General features: G+C 35.8%; 3 protein-coding genes across 6 annotated transcripts; 2 read left to right on the top strand and 1 right to left on the bottom strand.

Annotated features, from left to right (window-relative positions):
• The first annotated feature begins 1,193 nt into the window (after positions 1 to 1,193).
• LOC114741240 (obg-like ATPase 1) lies at positions 1,194 to 7,782 on the top strand. The gene is made up of 12 exons (XM_028929492.1): positions 1,194 to 1,397; positions 1,897 to 2,064; positions 2,194 to 2,317; positions 2,422 to 2,513; positions 3,804 to 3,902; positions 4,855 to 4,968; positions 5,320 to 5,384; positions 5,556 to 5,672; positions 6,165 to 6,240; positions 6,748 to 6,840; positions 7,149 to 7,199; positions 7,301 to 7,782. Exons 1-12 carry the CDS (start codon positions 1,311 to 1,313, stop codon positions 7,397 to 7,399), a joined length of 1,185 nt encoding a protein of 394 aa, XP_028785325.1. The 5' UTR covers positions 1,194 to 1,310; the 3' UTR covers positions 7,400 to 7,782.
• Positions 7,783 to 10,565: 2,783 nt separating this feature from the next.
• LOC114741235 (LRR receptor-like serine/threonine-protein kinase GHR1) lies at positions 10,566 to 15,446 on the top strand. Of its 2 annotated transcripts, none has more exons than XM_028929488.1 (4): positions 10,566 to 10,712; positions 11,015 to 12,350; positions 12,490 to 14,028; positions 14,588 to 15,446. In XM_028929488.1, the coding sequence occupies exons 2-4, from the start codon at positions 11,288 to 11,290 to the stop codon at positions 15,169 to 15,171; spliced, it is 3,186 nt and encodes a 1,061-aa protein (XP_028785321.1). In that variant the 5' UTR covers positions 10,566 to 10,712; positions 11,015 to 11,287; the 3' UTR covers positions 15,172 to 15,446. The 2 variants fall into 2 exon arrangements, with proteins under 2 accessions (XP_028785321.1, XP_028785320.1); XM_028929487.1 differs by having other exon boundaries at positions 11,008 to 12,350.
• A 2,904-nt stretch (positions 15,447 to 18,350) lies between these two features.
• On the bottom strand, positions 18,351 to 22,807 carry LOC114741233 (probable 3-hydroxyisobutyrate dehydrogenase, mitochondrial). 3 transcript variants are annotated; one of them, XM_028929483.1, is made up of 10 exons: positions 22,595 to 22,805; positions 21,964 to 22,052; positions 21,673 to 21,787; positions 21,186 to 21,336; positions 20,601 to 20,683; positions 20,174 to 20,269; positions 19,718 to 19,860; positions 19,368 to 19,452; positions 19,132 to 19,211; positions 18,351 to 18,668 (listed from the first exon to the last, which is right to left on the bottom strand). In XM_028929483.1, the coding sequence occupies exons 1-10, from the start codon at positions 22,706 to 22,708 to the stop codon at positions 18,572 to 18,574; spliced, it is 1,053 nt and encodes a 350-aa protein (XP_028785316.1). In that variant the 5' UTR covers positions 22,709 to 22,805; the 3' UTR covers positions 18,351 to 18,571. The 3 variants fall into 3 exon arrangements, with proteins under 3 accessions (XP_028785316.1, XP_028785319.1, XP_028785317.1); XM_028929486.1 differs by lacking the exon at positions 22,595 to 22,805 and adding an exon at positions 22,503 to 22,587; XM_028929484.1 differs by having other exon boundaries at positions 18,645 to 18,722; positions 19,131 to 19,211; positions 22,595 to 22,807.
• Positions 22,808 to 26,792: the final 3,985 nt, after the last annotated feature.

The following is a 26,792-nucleotide window of genomic DNA, read 5'->3' as shown; positions in this document are numbered from 1 at the left end:
GAACATGTGCAACAATGTGAATAATGTCACAAGACTCTATGTAATGTATGATGGACAGATAATTTTTTTTTTCTTGACCAGAATGATGGATAGATAAATATATGTCCTGGTCATTATGAAAATCTTGCACATTGCGAGATGGATGAAATATCGTTGTTCAGTGTTCACCCAAAAAAAAAGAGAGAAATATTACTCACGGTTTTAACATAAGAGCTAATTGTCTAGTTTAAATAAATTAAAAAAATTAGTTAATTTAGTTATTTGTAATAAATACGTATTGTCTTTCTTAAAATATCTTTATTAATTATGTGTATTAGTTTGAACTATACCATTTGATGAAACTTTTAATACGTGTAACTACCTAAAAAAATGAATAAATATAAGAGATAAAATGAATTGAAATTTTATATTTATAATTAAATTAAATATCAAACTAGTTTTTATATTAGGTATAAAAAATTTAGTATAATTGTTCCGAACTTGGATCATATAACGGATAAATATATGTTTTCGTGCTTTTTTTTTTTTTTTACCAGCATATGTTTTCGTGTTTATATCACCATTCATGTTCACAATACGTATAACGTGTACAACAGGAAGCCTCCTTACACATTAGTGTTTGATAGGGAAACGCAAGAACGTAAAATACTCCAGTTATCAATGAAAAATAAAGGATCAGTTTAACAAATCATTTTTCTTTGCCAACTAACAAAATTAAATTATTTATATTCAGACCTCTTTTTATTTTTATTACTCCTCCGATCTTTATTATAAGACCCAATTTGACTTTTTATTTGGTCCTAATTATAAGACTTCAATCCATTTTATCTCTTATATTTATGCATTTTTTTTCAAGATAATCCTTCTAATAATAATAGTTTTAGCCAATATATTTAATTAGCAAGGATATTTTAGGAATGACAACACTTATTTATTATAAATAACCAACTTAACTTACTTCCTTAATCTCCTCAAATAAGTCAATGGGGTTTTATAATTAGGACCGGAGGAGTATTATTTTTTCGGGGGAAGCCCAGATGATAAAGGATTTAGTATATACTGTTGATTTTATAAATTACTTGAATGAATATTTGCAGCATGAAAAACCATTTTCTCAAGTGCGATCCTAGTTTAACAGTGGCAGGCGATGATATATTCCTAGCCGCAGCCACGTCTATGCTGCTCCACTGGCAATACCCTGCATACAAAACCCTACGGAGCTTTAGCTCTTTTCTTCATCAGTCTCTCTGACGCACCTGGTGATCGGAATCGATCCCTGTACTCAATTCTCTTTTTGTGGGTCTGAGATAATGCCGCCCAAAGCTGCCAAATCGAAGGAAGCGCCGGCTGAACGTCCCATCTTTGGTCGATTCTCGTCGCACCTCAAGATTGGCATTGTATGCTTCTTTCATTTTTTTTTTTTTTTTTCCCATTCCCCCTTCCGCTCCCTTGCTCTTAATGGACACGGGTTTCTTGTTCATCTTTCAAGACGTGTTCTTTACTTGCGAAATATAAATTCAGTTGGGTAATTAAATTAGGTTCACGAATCTTTTCTATAATTTTAGGTTCATTTAATCAATCAACATTGCCATTTGCTTCTCTATATTCATTTCATTTATATATTTTTCTTAACTTGAATATTAGTGACTTAAAGTAGAAAAGGCTTATACTTGACTAATTCAGTTTAAAAACTTCTGCTCTCAACAACCAAGCTGGTTTCCTCGCTTAGCTTCATGAATTTTTATGATATGATTGGCTCTGTTTAGGGAAGTTACACGCTAATGTAAGGGGAACTTTTCCCTGATTCTTCAACTATAATCAGTCTGTGAACTTAAGAAATTATCTATCCGGAAACTCTATTCAGTTGGTCCCCCCCCACCCTTTTGTGGTATTCAGGTGGGCTTGCCGAACGTTGGCAAATCTACTCTTTTTAATACGCTTACAAAGCTGGCCATACCTGCGGAGAACTTTCCCTTCTGCACCATTGAGCCTAATGAGGCACGGGTCAATGTCCCAGACGAGCGCTTTGAGTGGCTTTGCCAATTGTACAAGCCAAAAAGTGAGGTATGCGCCCTAGTCAAACCCATCAGAGTCTGTGGTCAAGTCATGAATTACTTGGAATTGAGATTTTAATCATTTCTTATCTATGAATTGGCCTATCATTTATCATGACAATTTAAAGTTTCCATACAGGTCTCGGCTTTCTTAGAAATCCATGATATAGCTGGATTGGTTCGAGGTGCCCATGAAGGGCAAGGATTAGGCAACAGTTTCTTATCTCACATACGTGCAGTAGATGGCATTTTTCATGTTTTGAGTAAGATTTCCAATTTAATTGTTTACATTTCTAACCGTATTGCATCATTGGTGAACGTAATATTGGGTTGGGAATCATAACTTTTGTTCCTTGCCATTTGTTAGGGGCATTTGAGGATCCAGATATTATCCATGTAGATGATTCTGTTGACCCAGTGCGGGATTTAGAGGTTATTACTGAAGAGTTACGGCTGAAGGTATGCTTGTTTACTTCTGCATTTTTCAGGGAGGGAATGGTCTCTGAAGTAAACAAATCAAATCTTAAAACTAAAAAAGTGGATATCATTATTAGCGGCTAATTACTTAAAATTTTAAAACTCATATTTCTTTGTGCTGAAGGAGGCTTTATACAATGACATGCCACATGCAAATGCTAAATGGACAACGAAGAAAGCTTTATAATTCAGCTTGCCAATACAATGGAGTAAGGACACGAGAACACAAGTAAAGGTTGAGTAGAATTCAGGGACATAGAGTTTCCCAAAATTAAAAAAAAACAAAGAAAAAAACTATCTTGTTATCCATATCCTTATGAAATGCTTTCTGGTTGAGTAATTCCAGGTTTCTGCTCAAACCAAGAAGTATTGATGCTAACATAAACATGGGGCAGGACCAATCCAACACTGTGACAAGACTGGATATAAAGTGTTTAAATTCAATTTGTAGTGTCGAGTCATAAGTGATTCAGGTGTTTGATGATAATTGGACATGAGATGACTCTGTTTTTGAAGTTCCATTGCTTCATAAGCTCAAATCAAATAGTTAATTCAAGCAACCTGGAACGGTCACTGAGCTCTCCGTCTCTCAGGAGACCCAAATCTCCTGTGCAGACAAGCCACAGATCTATAAACAGATTATGGCACTGGCTCAGGACAATGATTGTATGATAATCTTGCAAGCATTAAATTATTTTACCATACTGCCAATGATAGTCTCTCTGTCAGTGTGCCAATCCCTACTCTTGGTCCAGAAGCTGCTGATAAAGTGATAAATCCAAATACAAGCTCAATTTAATTATAGGGAGAGATAAGATAGCGGGATCTAAGACTGAATTTGAACTTACAACTGTAAACGCTTCATTCAATTTCCTTTCCAATTAATTTTGACATTAAATACTTAATACTTTAAGTATATGAAGCCAAACCGTGTATATTGTTCCACCTTCTATGTATAGATCACTTGCAAAAAGCAGTTCTGCTAGCACCTATGTAAACTCAAATATGTATTAAAGGAGCAGCTTCCCCTGCCTAGGCATGAGCATAGATGTTGCTTATGGTCCCGCTCAGGTGTCAGAGAATGCTCGATTAGGCGTGTTTTACTTATAAGGAATTGGGAATTATATATTAATTGTAAGATGTTGGTCAATATTATCTTAAAAGTTATGATGCATCTGTATCGACTAACTTGTCTTTTAAGAAGTTTTTTGTGCACTATAATATAGCCGCTGATGTAATCTTCTGAATCTTGCTTTTTGTATCACATTTTAGGATATTGAATTCATAGACAGGAAGATAGAAGATCTTGAAAAGAGCATGAAGAGGAGCAACGACAAGCAGTTAAAAATTGAGCATGAATGTTGTCAAAGGGTATAGATTCAGCCCCCCCCCCCCCCCCCCCAAAAAAAGATTTTTTTAATCATTTTTTTAAACAGTTACCTCTACTATTTGTTTCAGATTTTTTTTTGTTTCTGTTTATTTTAACTTACGCTATGGTATGTGCTTGTCGGATGTTTCTATTGTTGCACATATGTTGCTATTCTTGCTATCTACTCAATATATTTGTTTAGTTTTGTACACCCAAGCAGCCAAGATTGTTAATTCACTCTTGGTTTTCTTCCCCAGTAGTATGATTTTTTGTCGCACTTTCTGTTTTATGGCTTCCTTCTTTTGGAACGTTTTATTTATTACTGCACAACAAGCAATTATTTGTAACCGAGTCTTTCAGAGAATTTTTTTTTAAAGTTATAAATTGAGACATTTTCTGCATAAAAATGTTATATATGTTAGATCAATAGAAAACATTTTCTTTTCTGTAGTTGTAATAAATCAAAATGCTTTTATGAAATGGTTTCATGAAGCTATTGGAAAAGTGATGTGTAATACAATCGTATGCTATTTGTGTGTTATGTTTGTGCACGAGATGGGAGTGGAAGGTTGGTTAGGTGTGCGTCTCAACATTTCTTCATTTGAGATTGCTTTTCTCCATTTCACTTCTAATATAGCATCTATAAATGAAATTGAACATGTCTTAGTGGTCGTCTGTTTATGTGAAATTCTTCATGGTAATATGTGATGTAAAGCCAATATTATTCATAATTTGTGGCCCATGATTATAACTTTGAGCTTTGCAATAATACATGGAGTGAACATTTTTGTGTGACTCGAGTTGAGTCTGCATTCTGTCTATTGTCTTACATGGTTATTATGTAGTCTCACTTCATCTCTTACTGGGATCTCTTATGTTCATTATTTGCGCAAACCATTCTTTTAAATCCAAATTGGATTGGAAATGTTGGATGACAGTTCTTATTGTCTACAGGTCAAGGCATCCTTAATGGAGGGGAAAGATGTACGACTAGGGGATTGGAAAGCTGCTGACATTGAGATTCTGAATTCTTTTCAGTTGCTCACTGCCAAGCCAGTTGTATACTTGGTATCTTCAATTTTAGTTTCTTTCGTCACCTCATTAAAATAACAAATGTTAGATCTTTGTTATGACAAACAATGTGTTTCTTTTTTAAATTCTTTCAATGTTTTCTTACGTATTTCAATGGGGTTTAACAAGATGAGTACAATTTTTCTGAAATGTTAACGAACAGAGACTTTTTTTTAGTATTCCGGTTGACTATCTAGGAAAAATATCTTGTTTCGTGTGATATTATTGCTGTATCTCTGTGTATTGGTGTAGGAGTAAATATCATAACTCCATGTTGGTGTTTAACGTTATTTTCTTAAGATCTATTTATTAAAGTTCTACCTGTTAATACCTACGGTTTATTTGCAGGTTAACATGAATGAGAGAGACTACCAAAGAAAAAAGAACAAGTTTCTTCCAAAAATCCATGCATGGTATGCATGCCTTTGTGTTGTTACATGGTTTTATTTATTTTGACCTTTTATCTTCAATATCAGATGGCATTTACGTGTGGTTGCTGATAAAGTGTTATTATTTTGATGTTATTTCTCTGTGTGTGTGTGTGTGTGTGGAAGTAAATTGACTTATGCTTGTCGGCTTTCCAGGGTCCAGGAGCATGGTGGTGAGCCAATTATTCCCTTCAGCTGTGTCTTAGAAAGGAATCTTGCTGATATGCCTCCAGATGAAGCAGCTAAGTATTGTGAGGAGAACAAGGTTCAAAGGTTTGTTGAAAAGTTTTACTTGTCTTCTCATTGTTAAACAAAACTAGTCACATTTTCCTTGCATTTATACAGGGTTTGAGTATCAGCTGCGCTGTTCATGGCTTATGAATAGTGTGACTTGTCATAGATTTGTATTTGATTATTTTAATATATTGATGTGCAAGAATTATCATGCATATAGTTAATCATTTGGGAATAAATGTGAAAATATAGTGCTTTATTTTTTTTAAAAAAAGAAATCTCTGTGTATCTCTTGAACTTATATTTATTTATTTTTATAGAATGATTTTGTCAGCCTTATAAACTGCATAGATTTTGTCAGAGTGAGACTTGATGCTGACATCATTTGAAAACAATGGAAAGAGCGACATTGTGATCTTGAGTCTTTATTTGGACAGCCAGACCAAGAGCTTATTCTGATTGTTATAAAGAGTTGACGTCTAGTCTTTATGCTACTAAATACTAATCTAGTACATTTCTCTGTTGTAACAGCGCCCTCCCCAAAATCATAAAGACCGGATTTTCTGCGATTAATCTTATTTACTTTTTCACAGCAGGACCTGATGAGGTAACATATGTTCTTTGATACTTTGAGATATTACTTCCGTGATATTTACCTATCTTTTTCTCTTTTTTTTTTGAACTATAGTTCTGATAATTTCTGTGTCCATCGGTGTTGACAATAAACCATACATCTTAAGTAGCTGTTTTACAGTTTTCATAATATAACCATCTGATTAATCTCCTGTTATGCATAACATGCTCATTAAATTTGTAGCATTAGATATTTGTTTGCTCTTTGCCAATGTGATGTGTGGGGCTCATTATAAATTACTCCATCTTGTCTCAAATATAATCACCAACACCTACCACATAGATGTTAAGAAAATTAGTTAAAAGGTCGTTATTTTTGGGACCTACAAAACTCTTTAACAAGTGATGCATTTGAGACTGGAGAGAGCGTTATATTATATATAAGCAATATGTACTCCCATTTTGCATGCACTTAAATTTCTACTTGACATAAACCAATGATCTTTTTTTTTTTTCCTTTTGGAATAATTTGCCTTCTCAGGTTAAGTGTTGGCAGATTAGACGGCAAACAAAGGCTCCTCAAGCTGCAGGGGCTATCCATACCGATTTTGAGAGGGGATTTATTTGTGCTGAGGTTATTTTTAGTTCATTATTATTTTGAACTCTTTTTTTTCCCCTTCCAAATTCTGATAATTCTTTCTTCCCAATCCCAACGGCTTGAAGCACGTGTTCAGGATTTTAACGGAGAACAGCCCACCAGGGGTTAATTAAAAAGAAAAAAGAATTTGCTGTAGTATAGCAGAGACATAGAAGGGGGGAATCATCTGTTGTTGCCACGATGACCTCTGTTTTTCTTTGGCTGAGAACTTTGTTCTTGCAGTGATTTTCCTATTGTAATTCTGTTTCATTCTTAATAGTCTTGTGGGTTTTGTCGATTTTCAGGTGATGAAGTTTGATGATCTAAAGGAACTTGGTAGTGAGGTGGCTGTAAAGGTGGGTGCTTAATTTGAACATGTAATTCACTGTGATGCAAACAACGTATGAGCATGCCTGAGCTTTTCTTTTGCGTGGCCGTTTTATTTTTTTCTTATTAGGCTGCTGGGAAGTATAAACAGGAGGGAAAAACCTATGTTGTCCAAGATGGAGACATCATATTCTTCAAGTTCAATGTCTCTGGTGGGGGAAAGAAGTGAAAGCAAGCAATCCATTTGTAGCAGCAGCTGGCTGTTTTGCTTTATTACCTGACAAGCCTCCCATTCTTGGCAGTTTGAGAGCTTGAGTTGTAATTTGGGAGAACATGTTGAACATTAATCGAGGTTAAGTATTTATAGGGGATATTGGTATTTTGCCCGGTTTGTTTGTTAGCCATATCGAGAGCTGTTATCTGCTCCACCGACACCACGCTGCTTTCTGCTTAAGGCGTTCTTCTTGGTGAGATTTTTGTTAAACTTAAAGAAAGAATAACAGCTTTATTAAAACAAAAAATAGGGCGCCACCCTTGGGTTGTTGGAGTTTTTGTGTGGCTTTGGTATCTCATCTTTGCTGTCATCAAAGCAAGCCTTCATGTTCACCAAAGGAAAAAAAAAGCAAGCCTTCGTAACCTTATGGAGTCTACATGTATTGTTGCGGTGTAGATGTGGGCTGCAATGTTTGTACTTGGGCAATTCGATTGGAAATGGAAATACGCAGATGTATTAGCCAGAACAATTCAATTTTTAATATTATCTCCGCTTTTTAATATAAGAGTTGATTTACTAGTTTGAGTATATTTAAAAAATTAGTTAAATTAGTTATTTGAAATAAATGTATTATTTTATTTAGAATATCTTTACTAATTAAGTATTATTTGATTAAATATTTAACATGTGTAATTACTACAAGAATTATTTTGAAAAAAATAAATAAAGATGAGAGATAAGGTGGATTAAATTAAAAGTTAAATTGGTTCTTATATTGAGGATTGGAAGTAGTGAATTATTGGGAGACGATATTTTTTTTGTTTAGTCATTGGGCTAATGTTATGTTTATTAATACATTTTGCGAGGTTTACAAACACGGTTTGAGAAGAACACAATATTACACTATGTCATATTTTTCAATTAAATGATATTTTCATTAATTTTTCAGCCAATTTAACAATAACTTCATGATAATTAAATTGTTTTAATCTAAGTTTTGAATTTAAAAATTTAATTTTCTATTTTTTCCTTAGTCACAGGGAAGGAACGAAGCTGTCATGTAATGCAATTTTTTTTTCTTTTTTCTTTTGGTTATAACTCGTAGAAGACGTTTGGTTTTATGAAGCTACAAGATACGGATAAATGTAATTTAACTTGGTATGATACGTTGGACGCAAAATTTTAAAAATTCCATGATACAAATGATACACGTGTGTATGCATGCATAAGCATACTTGCAAATGCATGTCTTAAATTATTTAAAAATATATTTTTGTTAGAATTTGAAGATAAGGGCAAAGTTGACAGGTACATGTACCTAACTAAGCGTACATCTTTTTAATTCTTCTTTGTGTGTTACTGGATGGGAGCGATAACATTAATAGACATTTTTGTGATTAATGTGATGATCATGTTTGGGTGTTGGATGCTGTTAGAACTTAGAATGGGGTTGTGTCGTTTTGGGTGGACCCCTTATATATGATGCTGTCATTAGATAACAGGACAGTGGGGCCCACGGATCATCCCCTCTCCATCATCTCGCACCTACTCCCCCCTCACCTCCTGTCTCTTCTAATAATTCAAACCCGTCAAATCAATACCTATCTGGTTTTATTTATAAGATATTTTTACTACTACCTTTTTGTTGGGTCCTAATTATAAGACCTCAATCCATTTTGTCTTTCATATTTATGCATTTTTTCCCAAGACAGTCCTTCTAATAATCATAGTTCTAGCCAATACACTTAATTAACAAGGATATTTTAGGAATGACAACACTTATTTATTACAAATAACTAACTTAACTTACTTCTTTAATCTTCTCAAATAAGTCAACTGGGTCTTATAATTAGGACCGAAGGTAGTATATTTTACACCGATAAAAAAAAATCTTAAAACGTATTAACCTTTTATTAAAATATAATAATTTTTTAATTTTATCTATATTTAATATATACATATTTCAAAAAAGATAACTACTTATATTATAATAAATGAAAGACAAAATAATACATTCAAGATAAAAATTTAATAAATTGATTTATAAATAAGATAAAAAAAGCTTTTCTTTCCATTCTATAAACAGGATTAGAAAAGTATATTCATATCTCATTAACATCAAAATATAGTCAGTCGAGTTAATATAAAAGGCTTACTCCCATTTTTAAGCTTCTAAATTAGATTTTTAAATTATCAATAAATGATAATAAGTGTCATTCCACTGAAAGATCCCATTATTTGGACTTTAATATTTTTTTCATTGGATTAAGACTACTTAACTTTTCTTACTTACAGTTCTAGTGATGTTTTTAAATATATGTCCAGATCATTTCAATTGATTTTTTAAAGTATTTTTTACTGATGTCACATCCATTTTTTTCACATGTAATAGTCGGCATATGAGCATATATGTATATAATAGAATTTAGGAGAAATTGCAGCAAAGTTCTAGATTTTGTTCAAAGTCCAAACTGAAAACCCTAGTCCACGGGGTAGTGGTGGGTCCTCGTTCCTATCCGCTGCTGATAGCACGACTTCCCACGCATGTGCTTTGCCGGTTTGCAACTTATAAAACCCAAAATCTTTAACTTCATTTCATAAACTTTTTTCACGTCCACTAGGTAAAGCTGGAGATTCTCTGCCTTCTTGGCGGGTAAAAACCCCTACTTTGCTCCTAGAATCGCAGCAAAAATGAAAAAACCCTAACATTTTCCCGCTTTTCCGATTGCCGCTCCCTGACAAAAAACCCCTCAAAAGGATGAAATGAATGGCAACTTTTGTTAATAAACATTTAAAAATGAAAAAGGTAACATTTTTAATAAACTTTTCAAAATCTAATCTAAATAAGTGTTAAGGGTCCTCACATGTCACATGCCTTTTATAATACATGAGTAGAAAGGGAACAAAGGTGTCTCTTCAAAAGTTTTATGCTTTTGTCGTCAGTTGTCACCACCATTAAAGCTCAATTCTGGGGGTTCTTTTTTTGTCACTTGTTTTCTGGGTCAAAAAATGTCAACATTTTCGTCAAAACCTCGAAGAAAAAAACTTTACGGGTCCCTTCACTCCCACTCTCCCTCTTTTTTCTTTTTCCTTATTTTTTTCCCCGGTGACTGGTCCCTGCCCTTTACTGCTCTTAAATGTGTCTTATTGGAACTATTTCCCCCTTTCTTTCTTGACGAGTTCGCTGTAGCTACAATGCTGGTCTCTACTTCAGTTCTGGAACTGCACAAGCTTTACCGAGTTCTCCCTTTTGCTTCCTAAGTTTTGATGTTTGAGTGGTCATTTCAAGTTCATCCTGATTCCGCATTGTGCCAAGGAAGTGATTTTGGTAAGAAATTTTGCGTTTTGTTTCTGTCGATGTTTAAAATACCCCTCCTTTTTATTGTTCATTCTAGACCACTCCTTTTTAGTGTTCATTCTAGGTCATTAATGTTTAATCGTACTTCCCGCGTCTAGTGATTGTTTCTGCAATAGTTTTACTCTACATGCATCCTTTGCTTGGAACCTTTGGTTCTATATAGATATAATGTAATGTTGCTGACCAGGAGAAGCATTTGGATTTCATTACTTACATCGTGTCTGGGTTTTTCATTTCATTACTAATATCTTCTTTTCATTCCTAGGAAGCAGCTCATGTTCGTGAAGAGAAGGTCTTGGTTTCTTTTGTTTCGACTGTAAAGAAGTGTTTGACTTAGTGTGTGGATTTGAGCTCCACGGCTCATTAATCTTCTTTTACGAGGTTGAGATTGCTTCTATAACCATTGGCGCTTCCTCATTATCGTGGAAGAAGGTACCCTGGCATCTAATTTGTTCAGGGAGATAGTGGGTCTTGAAGCAAGATATCTGTTTGAACAAGAACCTTGAACTATATCTAAGTTGGCATTACGTCATTTATTGGAGAAAATGAAGCTCTTTAGTCTTTTGGTTTTATCCTTATCTTTCTTCTCTGTCATGGGACAGCTTCCTTCGCAGGACATCTTAGCATTGTTGGAATTTAAGAAAGGCATCAAGCATGACCCTACTGGTTATGTCCTCAATTCCTGGAATGAAGAATCCATTGACTTTAATGGATGCCCATCTTCATGGAATGGAGTTCTGTGTAATGGTGGTAATGTTGCTGGGGTTGTCCTAGATAGCCTGGGTCTCTCTGCTGAGGCAGACTTGAGTGTTTTTTCAAACCTCACAAAGCTTGTCAGGCTTTCTTTGTCCAACAATTCCATATCAGGAAGACTCCCTGACAACATAGCAGACTTCAGAAGTCTTCAATTTCTAGATGTGTCCAATAACCTTTTCTCTTCATCCATACCACAGGGAATCGGTAAGCTAGCTAGCTTACTGAACTTGTCATTGGCAGGGAACAATTTCTCTGGTCCAATTCCTGTCTCAATTGCGGGGATGTCATCAATCCAATCTTTGGACTTGAGCCGTAACTCCTTTTCTGGAACACTGCCAGCTTCTTTGACTAAGCTGAATAGCCTGGTATCTCTCAATTTGTCTCATAACAGCTTCACTGGAAAGATTCCCAAAGGTTTTGATCTGATGTCTGCTCTTGAAAAGGTTGACTTGCACGGAAATATGCTTGATGATCAACTAGATATTAAGTTTATGCTTTTAACAAGTGCCAGTTATGTTGATTTTAGTGATAACATGTTAGTGAGTTCTAACTCCCGGCAGCAGAGGTTTCTACCCCGAATCTCTGAAAGTATCAAGTATTTGAATTTAAGCCACAACCAGCTGATTGGATTGTTAGATAGTGAAGGTGAGCAGCCACTTTTTGAAGACCTGAAGGTGTTGGATCTTAGCTACAATCAATTGTCAGGAGAACTGCCTGAATTTGAATTTGTCTATGATCTCCAAGTCCTCAGGCTTAGCAACAACAGATTTTCAGGATTTCTTCCAACTGGCCTGCTCAAGGGAGACCCTTTGGTTATAACCGAACTTGATTTGAGTGCCAACAACCTCTCAGGTAGATAGACAAGTTCTACTTGTTCCTTCATTTTAAATAATTAATCTATGATATTTTACTTTCAAAACTGGTGGCCACTGCCATCTTTGGAGAGTCCATTGCTAGGATTGCCACTCATCTCATTGAAATTTTGTCACAGGGTCAATAGGGTTGATCACATCAACAACATTGCGCTCTTTGAATCTCTCATCAAATGGTTTCACTGGTGAGCTGCCACTTCTAACAGGGAGCTGTGCGGTTCTTGATCTTTCAAATAACAAACTAGAAGGGAATCTATCCAGGATGGTAAAATGGGGAAATATAGAATTTCTTGATCTCAGTAGAAATCATTTGACAGGGCCCATTCCTGAGGAAACTCCTCAGTTTTTACGATTGAATTATCTGAACTTCTCCCATAATGATCTTAGCGGCTTCCTCCCCAGAGTCTTAATGCAGTATCCGAAGCTAAGAGTGCTCGATGTTAGTTCCAACGAGTTAGATGGACAGCTTCCTGATAAGCTGCTTGCTATGACAACTTTGCAAGAGCTTCATCTTGAAAATAATTTCATTTCAGGTGGCATTAATTTATCATCTTCCCCTGGTGAATCTGATCTTCAGATTCTTGATCTTTCTCACAACCAATTTAACGGGTACTTTCCTGAAATTTTTGGATCATTAACTGGCCTGAAAGTACTCAATATTGCTGGAAATAATTTTTCTGGTTCTCTTCCAACTGCCATTGGTATGAGTTCATTAGATTCGTTGGATATATCAGATAATCATTTTACAGGTCCATTACCAACTGACCTGCCAAAGGGACTAGAAAACTTTAATGCTTCATACAATGATCTGTCTGGTATTGTCCCAGAAAATCTTAGGAAGTTCCCCAGTTCTTCTTTCTATCCTGGGAATGCTAGGTTACGTTACCCAAATGGTCCTCCTGGATCAACCAATATGCCTGCTGAAGGTTCAAAGAAGAAGCCTATGAGCACTATCATTAAAGTAATAATTATAGTATCATCTGTGGTTGCGCTATTCATAGTAATCCTGCTTGCAATCTTCATACATTACGTACGCATTTCAAGATCTCCACCAGAATATGCTGCTAGTAAGGACATACATGGGCGTGCTCAACAAAACTTACCTGGCACAGGCCGTGCAACAGATAGGGGTGGTGCTTTGGTTGTATCAGCTGAGGATCTTGTGACCTCAAGGAAAGGATCGTCTTCAGAGATAATCAGCCCAGATGAAAAATTGGCAGCCACTGCTATGTCCCCATCAAAAAACAGCCACTTCTCCTGGTCACCAGGGTCTGGTGATTCATTCACTGCTGAAAATTTTGCAAGACTTGATGTGAGATCACCTGATAAGTTAATAGGCGAGCTGCATTTTCTTGATGATGCAATAACGTTGACCCCCGAGGAGCTGTCAAGGGCCCCTGCTGAGGTTTTGGGGAGAAGCAGTCATGGAACTTCTTATAAGGCTACTCTAGAGAATGGCTTGTTGCTGAGAGTGAAGTGGTTGAGAGAAGGAGTGGCTAAACAGAGGAAAGAATTTGCTAAAGAGGCTAAAAAGTTTTCAAACATCAGGCATCCAAATGTTGTGGGACTGAGAGGATATTATTGGGGTCCTACGCAGCATGAGAAGCTTATTCTTTCAGACTACATTTCTCCTGGAAGTCTTGCAACTTTTCTTTATGGTAATGTTAATGCTCCTTCCTTGGCAATGTAATTAGACCCATGCATATGAAAGTAAACAGTTTAGGAAACTTGGGTAGGGAACAGATAAGATCCTTTAAAGGCTAGGAAAGTGATAATTTGGTAGACTAAAACTAGTTGATATTGGTCATAATTGGCCGTGGACATGATACCTATTAACACATGGCTTGCACTGTAACATTGTGTCCTGAACGGAATTCACTATAAGAATGCATATAACAAATAAAATCACTGTTCTTCAATTTTGAAACAAATTCCACTGAAATTGTGAAAGCTTCATCTGTACTAGCTGAGCAAGATTTGCCAAATATGATGTCTCAGCTCATTAGCAATTGAAAGGAGCTTGCTAATTTACGAGCAAATTTTATGTGTTGCTTGTGCCTTTGTACGTTCATATGTTAGTTCTTTTTTGCACGTCCGTTTTGCTGGTCTAGAAATTCACTTTTCCATCAAATATCATCCATCTTATTCTTAGCGTATAATTGGTCTTCATCATTCATCATTATTTTAACTCACTCTACATAAATATTATGATACTAGATCGACCAGGAAGAAAAGGCCCACCGTTAACCTGGGCCCAGAGACTGAAGATAGCAGTTGATGTAGCACGTGGCCTGAACTATCTCCACTTTGATCGCGCCGTTCCTCATGGGAACCTCAAGGCAACAAATGTGCTGTTAGATACACCCGATTTGAATGCAAGAGTTGCTGATTATTGCCTTCATCGGCTTATGACTCAGGCAGGTACTACCGAACAGATTCTTGATGCTGGGGTTTTGGGATATCGTGCGCCAGAGTTAGCTGCTTCCAAAAAACCAACACCCTCCTTTAAATCAGATGTTTATGCTTTTGGAGTGATACTCTTGGAACTTTTAACTGGAAGATGCGCTGGTGATGTGATATCTGGTGAGGATGGAGGTGTTGATATGACTGATTGGGTGAGGTTGCGGATGGCAGAAGGTCGAGGATCAGAATGTTTTGATGCTGCGTTGATGCCAGAAATGGGAAATCCAACTGCAGAAAAGGGGATGAAGGATTTCCTAGGAATAGCCCTAAGATGCATTCGGTCTGTTTCTGAGAGGCCAGGTATCAAGACAATATATGAAGACCTTTCATCTATATAGCATGCCCATCCTAACTACATAGGTTTTGACATGTGGGAATTAATATCTCATTGGTGTCCCATTTGAACTAGAGTCTAGCTTCTCAACATTGTTAGTTTGTGGGGTCAACTCTTGTGTAAAATTTGAGAATGCAAATATCTGTTTGCCGCATCATGGGTTATTGTCTTTTGTCTATCATTGAAGATATGCATGCCATGACTATGATCAATTGTTTACACTTTGCGATTTCGATGAACAAACAATTGGTTAATACAAAAGGAGAATCTGAGGTTGCATGGATCCAAGCTAAATCCATTATCATCCCCTTTCTTCAATTCCCCTTCACAAAATTTGGGATCCGCCTTCCAGTGAGAGTGAAGATTTAGGTAGTTTGGCTTGTTTTTATCTGACATTCTAGATTTATTTACATATCTTAGGGAATGTACTTGGCTCTCACTTTGCTGTTATGCCCATGTATTGGTAAGTCCATCTTCAAGTTAGGCCATTTAGCTCCATCAGGCAACTGTACATCTACAAAATGTTTACTTTGGGGTGTTTGGAATCAATTGGTGGCTGCTCCGGCATCAGCCTTTGAACCTTGGACGCAGTTGTCGAATTATGAATGTTCCACCATGGAGACCAACCTTGCCAAGTTTAGTCGGATATTTTGTATAGATGGAATCCCACGGCTTTGAAAATTTTAGTTTACAAAAAACTTGAACCAGAATCAATAGAAATTTCAAACATTGATAAATGATGACAATTTGAAAAATTTACATTTATAATATGTTGTCTATAAAATTTATATTTCTTGTGTAATCTGAAGACATGCAAGCGCACTCACGCCCACGTATTTCTACGATGTATCACCGCTGGGGATGAAGATGCCATCTTATCACAGTCAACGTGATAGCTTAAGATGCTACCATGGTAATTCGACATTACCAGATTGTTTGAAGAGTGAGTTTTTGTTCACAAGGAAAGCCGTATAAGGTTGCAGATTCTACTATGTTAATGTCGGCTACAAAAATTTGAGTTTCATGCGTATAATATACTAATATGTAAGCAATGCGTAGCTACCCAACAGTCAAAGGAACCAAGCCTTTCTTTTATGATATCAAATTCTCTTTCAAACAGAACTTGGAACATGTCAACATATTTCGTTGCCCTGTAAGATCAATAATACTTCTGTTATGTGTGTGGGAAAAAGGAAAAACAAGCACTGCTTACCGTGAAACAAGCGATTTATAGATGGCTCCCATAGATTTTCCCCATGGAGAAGTGACGAACACCAGAAACAATACTGCGAAAAGGAAGGTGTGTGTTATGAGTCCCATAACAGAGAATCTCACAAGTACTGTGAGATTTATAAATTCAAGGGGTTCTCTCTCTTAATATGTTAGTTTTTTTGGGATTGGACTCTCTCTTTGAGTTTATGTTCATCACATTAGTGTCTTTTGGAATTGAGCTCTCCTTTTAGGCTTATGCTCATCACATTGATGCTTTTATTGAGAGCCGACCAACCGAAAAAAATTACTTGTGGAGGGTTCTGATAAGTAAGAAGATGAAATGAAGTGCTATAGAGTGGAGCGTTAGGGACGTCAACTTTCGAGAGGGATACTTTGCTATGAGTTCCACATTGGAGAATCTCTCAAGTATTGTGGAGTTTATAAGTACAAGGAGCTCTCTCTCCTAATAGACTAGTCTTTTAGGATTGGACTATTTCCTTAAACTTATACTCATCAAGGTCTGCGGTTATAATTTTACCTTTGTCTTCAAGTAATTACAGTGTGTAAGATCTTTCGATGCCATTGGAAATTTCTCATCTGGATCAGGACCAAGCAGGATTGGAGAGAGAGGCTTCCAAAGCTGCTTCTTCTCAGACTTAGACCCAACAGTTTAGATGGGATCCTCACTTGTACTACTGTACTATAGGCCATCTTGCTGACCTTCTCAGCCTCAGATAACTTAAGTCTTCTCCCTAATCAAAACTATCCAATGATTAGGATTAGAAAAGTAGAGTAAGAGGAGGACAAGGAAAAGAAAAGACTCTCCCCCGTAGTCTTATAAATCCGTTCAACCTTTAACAGGTCATGCCAATTATTTTTTTGCAGGTTCTGTGATTGAAGGCTGTGCAATTCACAAATTAGGCATTTATTATCAAGCAAAGCCAAACTAGAACTATTACTGTCATTAGTATTTTCTATTTATTATGAGATATAATGTTCATTTTAATTATCTTTGCATATATTAGCCTGTGCTATGACTATAAAAGCTATTTTCTAATTACATAAGGCCGATCTAAAGGTTGAAGTAACTAGTGAGATAAAACCTACAATCTCTCATCAACAAATGAGTTTTACATCGTTAAATTATAAGGTCTCGGCATTATAACCATAAAGGTCCTGGATGCTTTAAAATTCAATTTTCAAGTTTTGAAAGAGCCGCAATTGCATCATAAGTTAATTTTACCCCCTGTTCTTAATTAAGAGCTAGTTAGAGGATTAGATTTGTTCTTACATATAAAAGTTTAATTCATTTTGTTTTTCAAATTTATAATTTTTTTCTAAAATATTTCTATTTGACTGTAAAAGGTTCCTATCAATAGATAATCCCAATGCACATTATTAAATAGAGCATTTTAAAGAAAGCAATATACATTTGTCAGGAACAATCAACTAAACTAATTTTTTTAATTTTTTTAAAATTAACCATCTAACTCTTACATTAAGAATTAAATTTTCAAACTCTTTCTTCACATTTTGTAATGTCAATAACACCACGAGTATTTGATAGATTGATTGTCGCCTACGCGCGCACACATACGATAAATCTCGCGTCCAAGTCATCGTGGGCGTTGGTTTCAAAGACAGTTTTAATGTTCGCAACTATATGAACAGTACTCAACTTTATTGTTGGCTCTAGCTCAAGTTGTGGCACATGCCATCTATTTATTTGCCAACCGTTTCTTTTAATATTCTCTCTTATTTCATATCCAGACAGTTAATTTCACATCATCTCTCTATTAAAAGTTTTTTTTTCCATCTCTTTAATATTTTTCTTAAGTCCTCTCTTATAACGCATCTCATCTCAAAACTTATGAACAACTGATCCCTTTTCCATTGACCTGCTTAGGAAATGGACTTGGCCGAGTGGTTCTCACTTGTAATGTGGACAGTTTTGTAAATTATAGAAAGCAATTAAAGAAGGCACCGGGACGCGACAAATCATTATTAAAAAGCGACGCATCATGTTTAATACTTAAAAGTTACTATAACATTAATTACAAGCCTGGTCATTGAACCCAAAAAAAAATCTAAAGACTACAACATGAATTAACTTATTTTCAGTTTTCCACAAAGCATAATTATTATTATTATTTTGGGGATGTATACTATTGGGGACAAATACAGCAACACTTTCATTGGCCACGGGGCTCGTCCAATCCAGAGTAATAATGGCGAAAAGCACATGAAAAGTCTTCAGTCTCATGTCCACCATTGCAGAGTTCTCTATATCTGAGACAAATAACTTGTTCATTAGCAAACAAGCATCAAATACTTGATCCAAGCACAGTCAAAATTTTGCAATCTTCAGCTTTGAAAGTCACAAGTGAATGTACATGGTATATTTAGAAAGAGACAAGGGAGAAAGAATAAGTGTGAAAATTCAATGTGGATTTCATACATAATCCGAGCATGCAAAAGTATATAAATTTTTTTGTCAAAGCAAACAAACATCAAATATTTGATCCAAGCACAGTCAAAATTTTGCAGTCTTCAGCTTTGAAAGTCATAAGTGAATGTATATGGTATATTTAGAAAGAGATAAGGGAGAAAAGATAAGTGTGAAAATTCAATGTGGGTTTCATACATATTCCGAGCGTGCAAAAGTAAATAATTCAATATAAAATTTTTTATATCAACGTTGTGGAAGAAGAGATTGGCCAAGAGAAAAGGTCACGGAAGAAGAGGGGCTTACATTTCTTGAGCCTGAGATGTCAACGGATATTTACAGCCAGCTTGCTTAGCTGATTCTACTGCAAGATTTAAGTCTTTAGCCTGCATCACATTAACACAAATTTTTGGGGTATCATGTTCAACACCCTAAAAGTCAATTTACAGAATACAAATATATCACCTGCCTATCAAATTTCAAGATAATAAAGAAGAGGAAAAAAAAGTTACTAGCACCCCTTGAAGAGATCAGTTACTGACCATAAGCTTGGACGCAAATCCTCCATGATAATCCCTTGACGAGGGCACCCCTTCCATCACACCAGGAACCGGGTTGTAACTAGCACTGGAATCATACAACTGCTGAATATTAGTTTGAATACCAAAATACCAAATTTTTTCTCCCTGAATGTGTGCGCACATGTGACCTTTCCGGTGAATGTTGAAAGATTTCTGTTCTTGTTATCAGGAGAACAGGGAAAACAAGACAAAAGGGTTGAAATATCCAGAAAATTTCATTTGAGTTGTGAAAGATTTGTATGAAAATCTACTATGATGGCGCTGCTGGTTGTTCATCCAAATTGATCTGCTATGTGAAAAGGGAAGAATACCTACTCCAACAGTGAGCACTGGAGCAGTTAAATATTTTAGTCAAGGTGCTGGCTGACACTCCCAGAGATTGACCCAGAGCTAAGGCTTCTGATATTCCCAGCATGCTCACAGCCAAAGCCAAATTATTACAGATCTTAGCAGCCTAGTAACAAGACCAAGCGGAAACTATAAAATAACATCCCTGTATCTACTGCAGGCTAGTAGAAAAGATATCAATGTAATAATAAGTAAATTTATCCCTTCCTAAAATATCATAACAATTAGACATAATTTCTCAGACTGACAACTTTAGTGATAATTACAGAAAATAACCAATGAATTTTGATAAGATTCATGAAGAAACTTATATAAGCAGCTTTTACAGCCTTGACTTTTTTTTTTTTTTTGAAAATTTTTTTGGGCCAATACATACAGCATTAAAAAATCTGAAGTTCAAGTTCAAGCATTTAACTTACAGAACCACTGCCTGCTCCTCCACAATATATTGCACTTTTACCCATCGAAAGGAACAAGGATTCTGCAGCCAGAAAAGCTTCCTCAGAGCCACCAACCTGAGAAAGATCCATTCCATGCTCATAAACTAGCTTTTCCAAAATGCATTAACTTTGCTTCAATGACTTTAGCACTATTACCCCAAAACACATGCATCTATGTTGATTTTTCCCACAACATGCATCATGTTTGTTTAGCTTATCAAAGTTCTAATATACTATACATATATAGGCATGAAATGACTATAACCAGTGTGCTAAATATGCTGTCCCTAAAAAGAATTAGAAAAAAGAAGGCCCTTAAACAATAGTTTTTGGGATCCGACGATGCATCAAGTTTTATTTTGGTAAATGGATGCATCAAAATTTAGAATTGAATAGTACTCCATACCATAAAAGTTAGTGTTCCTGCTTCCGCAGCAATCACACTTCCAGATACAGGAGCATCCAACTTAACGGGAGTCTTCCAATCACCTGTGCACAATCATTTAGCTCAGCAATGTAAATAATAAAAAGCAGAAGTGAACCAATTCAACATATGAAACTTTAGAAAGTAGTTCATAGACAACGGGAAGACCTCAGGAAACCTGTGCCATCCAGAAAGAAAAATTTACATCATAAAAGAGCCTACTGACCCTTTCTCCAGGAAGACTAACTTTCAAATAATATATTAGCAAATCTAGCTTAAAAGTACCAAATCTGGTATGTCATTGATATCAATTGTATGTCATTAGAATCCACAAAGTAGGAGGCATTCACATTCATGTTTTCCGTACAATTCGTTTTCTGTGTGAATGATAATAAAGTACGGACATAGCCACAAATACTGCCAGAAAATAGACAAACCATTCAGCATGAGAAAAGTTTAATTATGAATAACATGGTAAATAAAATATGTGGAGCAAGAAAAGCATGAAAACAGCTTCAAGGTGAAGTTAAATAAAGATCTACCAGGCCAATATTTCACTAATTATACCTTTCTTTTCTTTTAAAAGACAATTCGAAATTGTAGCAGAAAGACTTCTTGATGATTGTGGATCGATAGAGGATGAATCTATCAATAACCATGGCCTAAGGACTTTCCCAGCTTGAAGCAAACCATTTGGTCCAGTGTAAACATCAATCACCTACTTAATTTGGATGTGTGCTATTCTGGAGTTAGTACTATATCAAAGTTAAGAAGATCAGCAGCAATAAGACAATTTTCCAAACTCGTTATATGTAGCTAAGAAACTTATGTACACAACTTAGTAGCAGATCAGTATTCACATAAACAAGATTTTGCAGTTCGTGGTCTGCTTCAACTAAATAGAGGCCACCATGAATATAAAGCTAAATGGCATTTAAAATATGGAAGTATTGTCCCAAAATAAAGTTGTTTCAGAATTGCAGAGGAAACTGAAGAAGCAAATGGCCCACTGCTTTTGCAGAAAAGGAAATGCCATTGATATGATAGTACTCACGTGGGAAGAAGAAGGCAACATCGTAATCACTACATCACAAGCTTCTGCAACTTCATAAGGTGTTTTCACAATGGGAACTCCCATCTGAGAGAACTTGGTGGCAACATCAGAGTTTCTGCAATATTTTCAAATTAGACAAATGACAAACATCATTAAAAAAAAATAAAAATATTCTCTATAGACCAACAAGGATCGAATATCCTACTTAAATTAACGGCAAGCTTGTGCTTTCCCAGTGACTAGTAAAACAATTCAATAACTATAGAGAATTTAAAAGTTTAAATTAAGTACATGTCTTGAACTGTAACTCTGTATCCCGCTTTAATCAGGTTATTCGCCATCCTGGAACCCATATTTCCGAGACCAATGAATCCAACATTCTGTAATGCATCATTGAGAGGATAAAGATTGAAATTTATAGAATATGCATTCTTGAGTGGAGAAATATCAAAATTTACAGCACATGCGTCATTGATCACAGTTAAGTCCATCACGAATGCTCCAACACCACCACTTTAACACAGTTGCAAAACTATTGATGATCCATCAAACATTTTACAAGCAAAGAAGAAGAAGAAGAAGACTAAAGACAAAAGAATTCCACACAATGACACACGCACAAAATGTCTGTCATCTGAAATCAAACTCGAACTGATAATAAGATGTATCAACTCCGACTTTACATTTATCACTTGAACTGCGACTTATAAATAAAAGCAACACATCGCTCAACTACATTGATTCGAAAAATCATAGCTTTACTGGGCATCAAACATAAAGAGACTGAAAAGAAGAGAAAAGAATTGCGACAATAATAATACCAAGCCCACCAATTTTCTCATACACCCAGTCAAGATCAGCGATTAAAATACAAGCTAAGGTTTGAGAGATCACAAAAGCAGAATAGACATGGTTTAGGTACCTCCAAAAGGGAGGGGATTCGGGAAGAAGCGAATCTGCGTATTGGGAAAGATTGAAGCCCGAGAGACCTGCATTTAGAAAGAGGAACAAGTGATCTCAACCTGCAAATGGCCATCGTTATCCTTCGGAATGCATGCAGACAAAGCTCGCGTTGCCAGTATACCGCAGTGACAAATAATGAGTCAACTTCTTGTCATCCCCCTTCGAATCCCTTCTTATGATCCTCGATTGAAAGAAGCATCGGTTTGGAGTTATCCATGCATGATGATATACAATTTTTTTATATAATTAATTAATAATTAATATCACTGTCAGTTGAGAACTTTAATTTTCAAAATATAGTAGGAAAAGATGGATAAGATCAAAAATCAATAAATAAATGCTGGTAATACCTCACCCTCCTCCACTCGTGATTAGTCTTCGTTCATAGTAATGATTAATACTGCCTCTCATTTTTAATATAAGAGCTAGTTTGATTTTTAATTTGATCATAAATATAAGACTTCAATCTATTTTTTCTCTCTTATTTATCTATTTTTTTCTAAAATAGTTATTGTAATAGCTACACATGTTAAATATTTCATCAAAATGACACTTGATTAGCAGGAATATTTTAGAGAAAACAACACATATTTATTATAAATAACCAACTTAACTGATTTTTTAATCTATTCAAATTAGTCATTTAACTCTTATATTAAAAACCGAAGCTAACTCTTATTTTACCACTGGTCCTTAATATAAAACTATATTTGACTTTTATTTTAGTCCTAAATATAATATCTCAATCCACTTTGTCTCTCATATTTATACATTTTTTTCAAAATAGCCCTTCTAACAATGATAGTTCTAGTCAATACATTTGATTAACAAGGATATTTTGGGAAAGGCAACACCTATTTAGGACAAATAACTAATTCAACTTACTTCCTTAATCTCTTCAAATTGGTCAACTGGCTCTTATAATTAGGACCCGAGGTAGTATTAAAGACCAGAAGTAGTAATAATAATGCTGAGATACAAAATGTTAGTAATTGGCAGACTCCAAACTCTATTGCAATACATCTGTAAAATAATACAAGCAGATTATGGGACAGATCAACTGAAAAAAGGTGTAAATGGTCGTATTTTTTAAAATTTCTTTTACTAATTTTTCAAAAGCGAAAATTCATGCCAAAGCAAGACCGTGATGAGATTGGAATGTGATATTCGAATCGGTAATCAAATCCTAGAATTACTTTTCTATTGGAGGCACAGATGTCGGCTAAACCCATCTAGAATTATTTTTTATGCTTGAATTAAATAGCACGCTTAATGAGTCAATTTTCGAATTCGATGGTTGGATGGAAAAAGCGAATTGCATTGCTGGTAAACAAACAAATAAATAAATAGAATTTATAATAAAAATATTAAGTCATTAATCCAAATAACTACTATGTGATCCGACCAAAGCGGGAAGGGGAAAGGCAACACGTTAGAATGAAACGGCGGGCAAAAAACAAAAGAGAATGAAGTGATCGTTGATATTTCTCCCAATAGAATTGCACTCCGTTTATATGCCAGTATTGTATTATTTTAATGACGATCAGTGTTTCTCCTTTGTTAGTCTCCCTCTGTCTCATTTCTACTTACCAATACTTAGTTATCAAGCATATCAAGCAACCTTTTTTTGCAGAGCAGAGATAAAACTTCCTCGTTAGACTCTACTTAGTTTTTAAAAATTCCTGTTTATGTGGCAGAACCACAAGGCTTAAAGCAAGAGCATGGAGCAAGTATAGTTATGGGTTAGTATATATCTTATTCTTGTATCATTTAATGAATGCCTCGTCTTCTTATTTCTTCTTTCACAAGGAACAAGCATGTCGATGAAACAGCAAGGGGCGTAAGTATGCTATTATTTGTCTTATATCCAACATATTTTCCTTGCATTTAAGCTAATGCTTTTGTTCTTCGGTTCCGCTGGGTTTGTTATAGATACGAGACCTAAAAGAAAGAGACTTGGGGAACCAAGAGGTGTAACAGTTTTCAATAAGTTCGAAGAGAGAGAAAATGACAACTCGGCTAGTTCAGCTAATCCATTAAACCTGGGGGAAGTTGGGAATGGCCGTGGAGAGGTCTCAGAGACTCAGGAAGCTGGTAGAGTTACAACTTTCATCTGTATTAGTATTTGTCTTATCTTCCGGTATACTGGTATCCATTCTTTCATCTCTTCAATGAGAAAGGATTAGTTCTATAATTACCAATTTTTCAGTAGTCGCTTGATTATCCTATTTACAGTTTTGGTCTTTCTAATGATACTCGTATTTCTTCTTTTGTGAGAAAGGATAAGCATTTGTGCACTGCTATGAGACAAAAGCTACTAGCTTTTACATGTAAATCCAGCTTTTCTATTTTGAACTGGATATTTACCTATATGAACAATGCGCTACCACTAGCATGAAATATGTTATTTGCCACCTAGGTTTTTAATTGTTCAATATGCTACTATAGAAGATGATGGCTAGGAGCAACTTTGATTGCCCTACTGCCTTATATGTTTTGTGTTTAAGATGTGGGTACCACGATTGAGAAAAAGAGGCGAGGACGACCAAAAGGATCGATGGGTAAGAAGAGTCAAGGAAGTGCTGATGGAAATTCAGGAACTTCCAAGAATCAATCAAACTTTCAGGAAGTAGCTCATGGTTGTGAAGAGGAGCAGGAGGCAGGTATACTTATGAAGTACCTGCAAATAATTAGTACTCATCTTTTTCTCAGGTTCACTCCCTTCTTTTTTCATGATAGCTTCCCAATATTTATTTGTGCCCAGCGGAGTTGTGATTTCTGGAGGTCCTGGCTGTAATTATTATATCTTATACGTTTCCCCCATCCTTTTGTGTTTCAGATTTATGCGTTGTGCCTAAGAAGAAGGGAAGAGGACGGACAAGAGGGTTGGGGGTAGAGAGGAAGCGCCAAAAGAGTGCAGATGGAAAGTTGGATGTTCTGATTCATCCGACAAAAATGGATGCTGTTTGTCCTGGGCGTAAAGATTTCATTACAGATCTTTCTGTGATTGTTCGGCAGAATGCCCGTCACAATGTTTACAAATGGAAGAAGGTTCCACAGAGTGTAAAGGATACAATAGCGCAAAAGACTCTGGCAAGTTATTCATGCTTCTTTTGGGGATCATAGTTTAACTTGAAATAATGCTATCTTTAGAGTTATCTTTTCTGGTTCTTGTGGATGTTCGTGTCTGCTATCCTGACTAAGTAGTTTCTCTTTTCAAATGCAGAGGGATTGATAAATATCTTCTTGCCGGTTTCAGACATTTTGTTTTTTACGCTATAAATCCTTCTAAGTTTCATTCGTTGCCCGAATCACGATTAGTTTTTTAATGCTCATACTCTATGGAATGCTCTGTCAAAAGATCACTCATGCTTGTGGGCGAAAATCCTTTCATGAAGTCAATCTCAACCTAAGTTGTGCTATTTCTGATGAATCTGTATTTCATTTTCTTATACTGTTTAATATAATTTATTCATCATACACTTTGATAGAGGGACAAGGTGACTGGGAAGGAGCTCGATTTGCGTACACTGTGGCAGTTAACACACAAAAAGGCAAATGGTGAATGTGTTGATAAGACATCTAAAGAGATACATGTATTTAAACCTTAAATAACACTACATTCTGTTTTTAATACAATTGAGTAATGCTTTTCCTTCCCATTCTATGCTCGACTTCTATATATGTTTGATTCATTGTAGGATAAGGTTGCAGAACAAGTTGTTCAGTGTTCTGGGAATGAGATTGCGAGAATTGAACCAGAAATTGTTGAATCTGCCTTCAAGTCACTTGTAGGGAAGAAATCATACATGGGAGGTATAGTATCAGGAAGCTCCACTAGAATTCAAGGTAAACGACAGGCTGAGTTAGAAGCCCAAAAGAAGGAAACAGAGGAGGCTAGAGCAAACTATAATAAGGTCAGAGCGAAGCTAGCTGAGGTTGAGTCGCAACTCATGAGGAACGCAGCGAACGAGGGGAGTTAGAGGTACGTTTACTGGACCGTCAGAGAGAGATGGATGAGATCTACAAGCAGGTTCAGAGAGCCATTCAGGCAGCATTGTCACAGCCAAAACTACTGGTAAGTTTAAAACTTTTAACTGTGTCAACAATTTAATTCGTGTACGCAAGTGTAAGCTGCATGCAAATGCAATGGTGAA

The sequence above is a fragment of the Neltuma alba genome, unplaced genomic scaffold, assembly GCF_004799145.2.
Source record: "Neltuma alba isolate B1F8T4 unplaced genomic scaffold, ASM479914v2 tig00003323_pilon, whole genome shotgun sequence".
NCBI classification, from domain to species: Eukaryota; Viridiplantae; Streptophyta; class Magnoliopsida; order Fabales; family Fabaceae; genus Neltuma; species Neltuma alba.
This window is presented reverse-complemented; position numbering and strand designations above follow the sequence as displayed.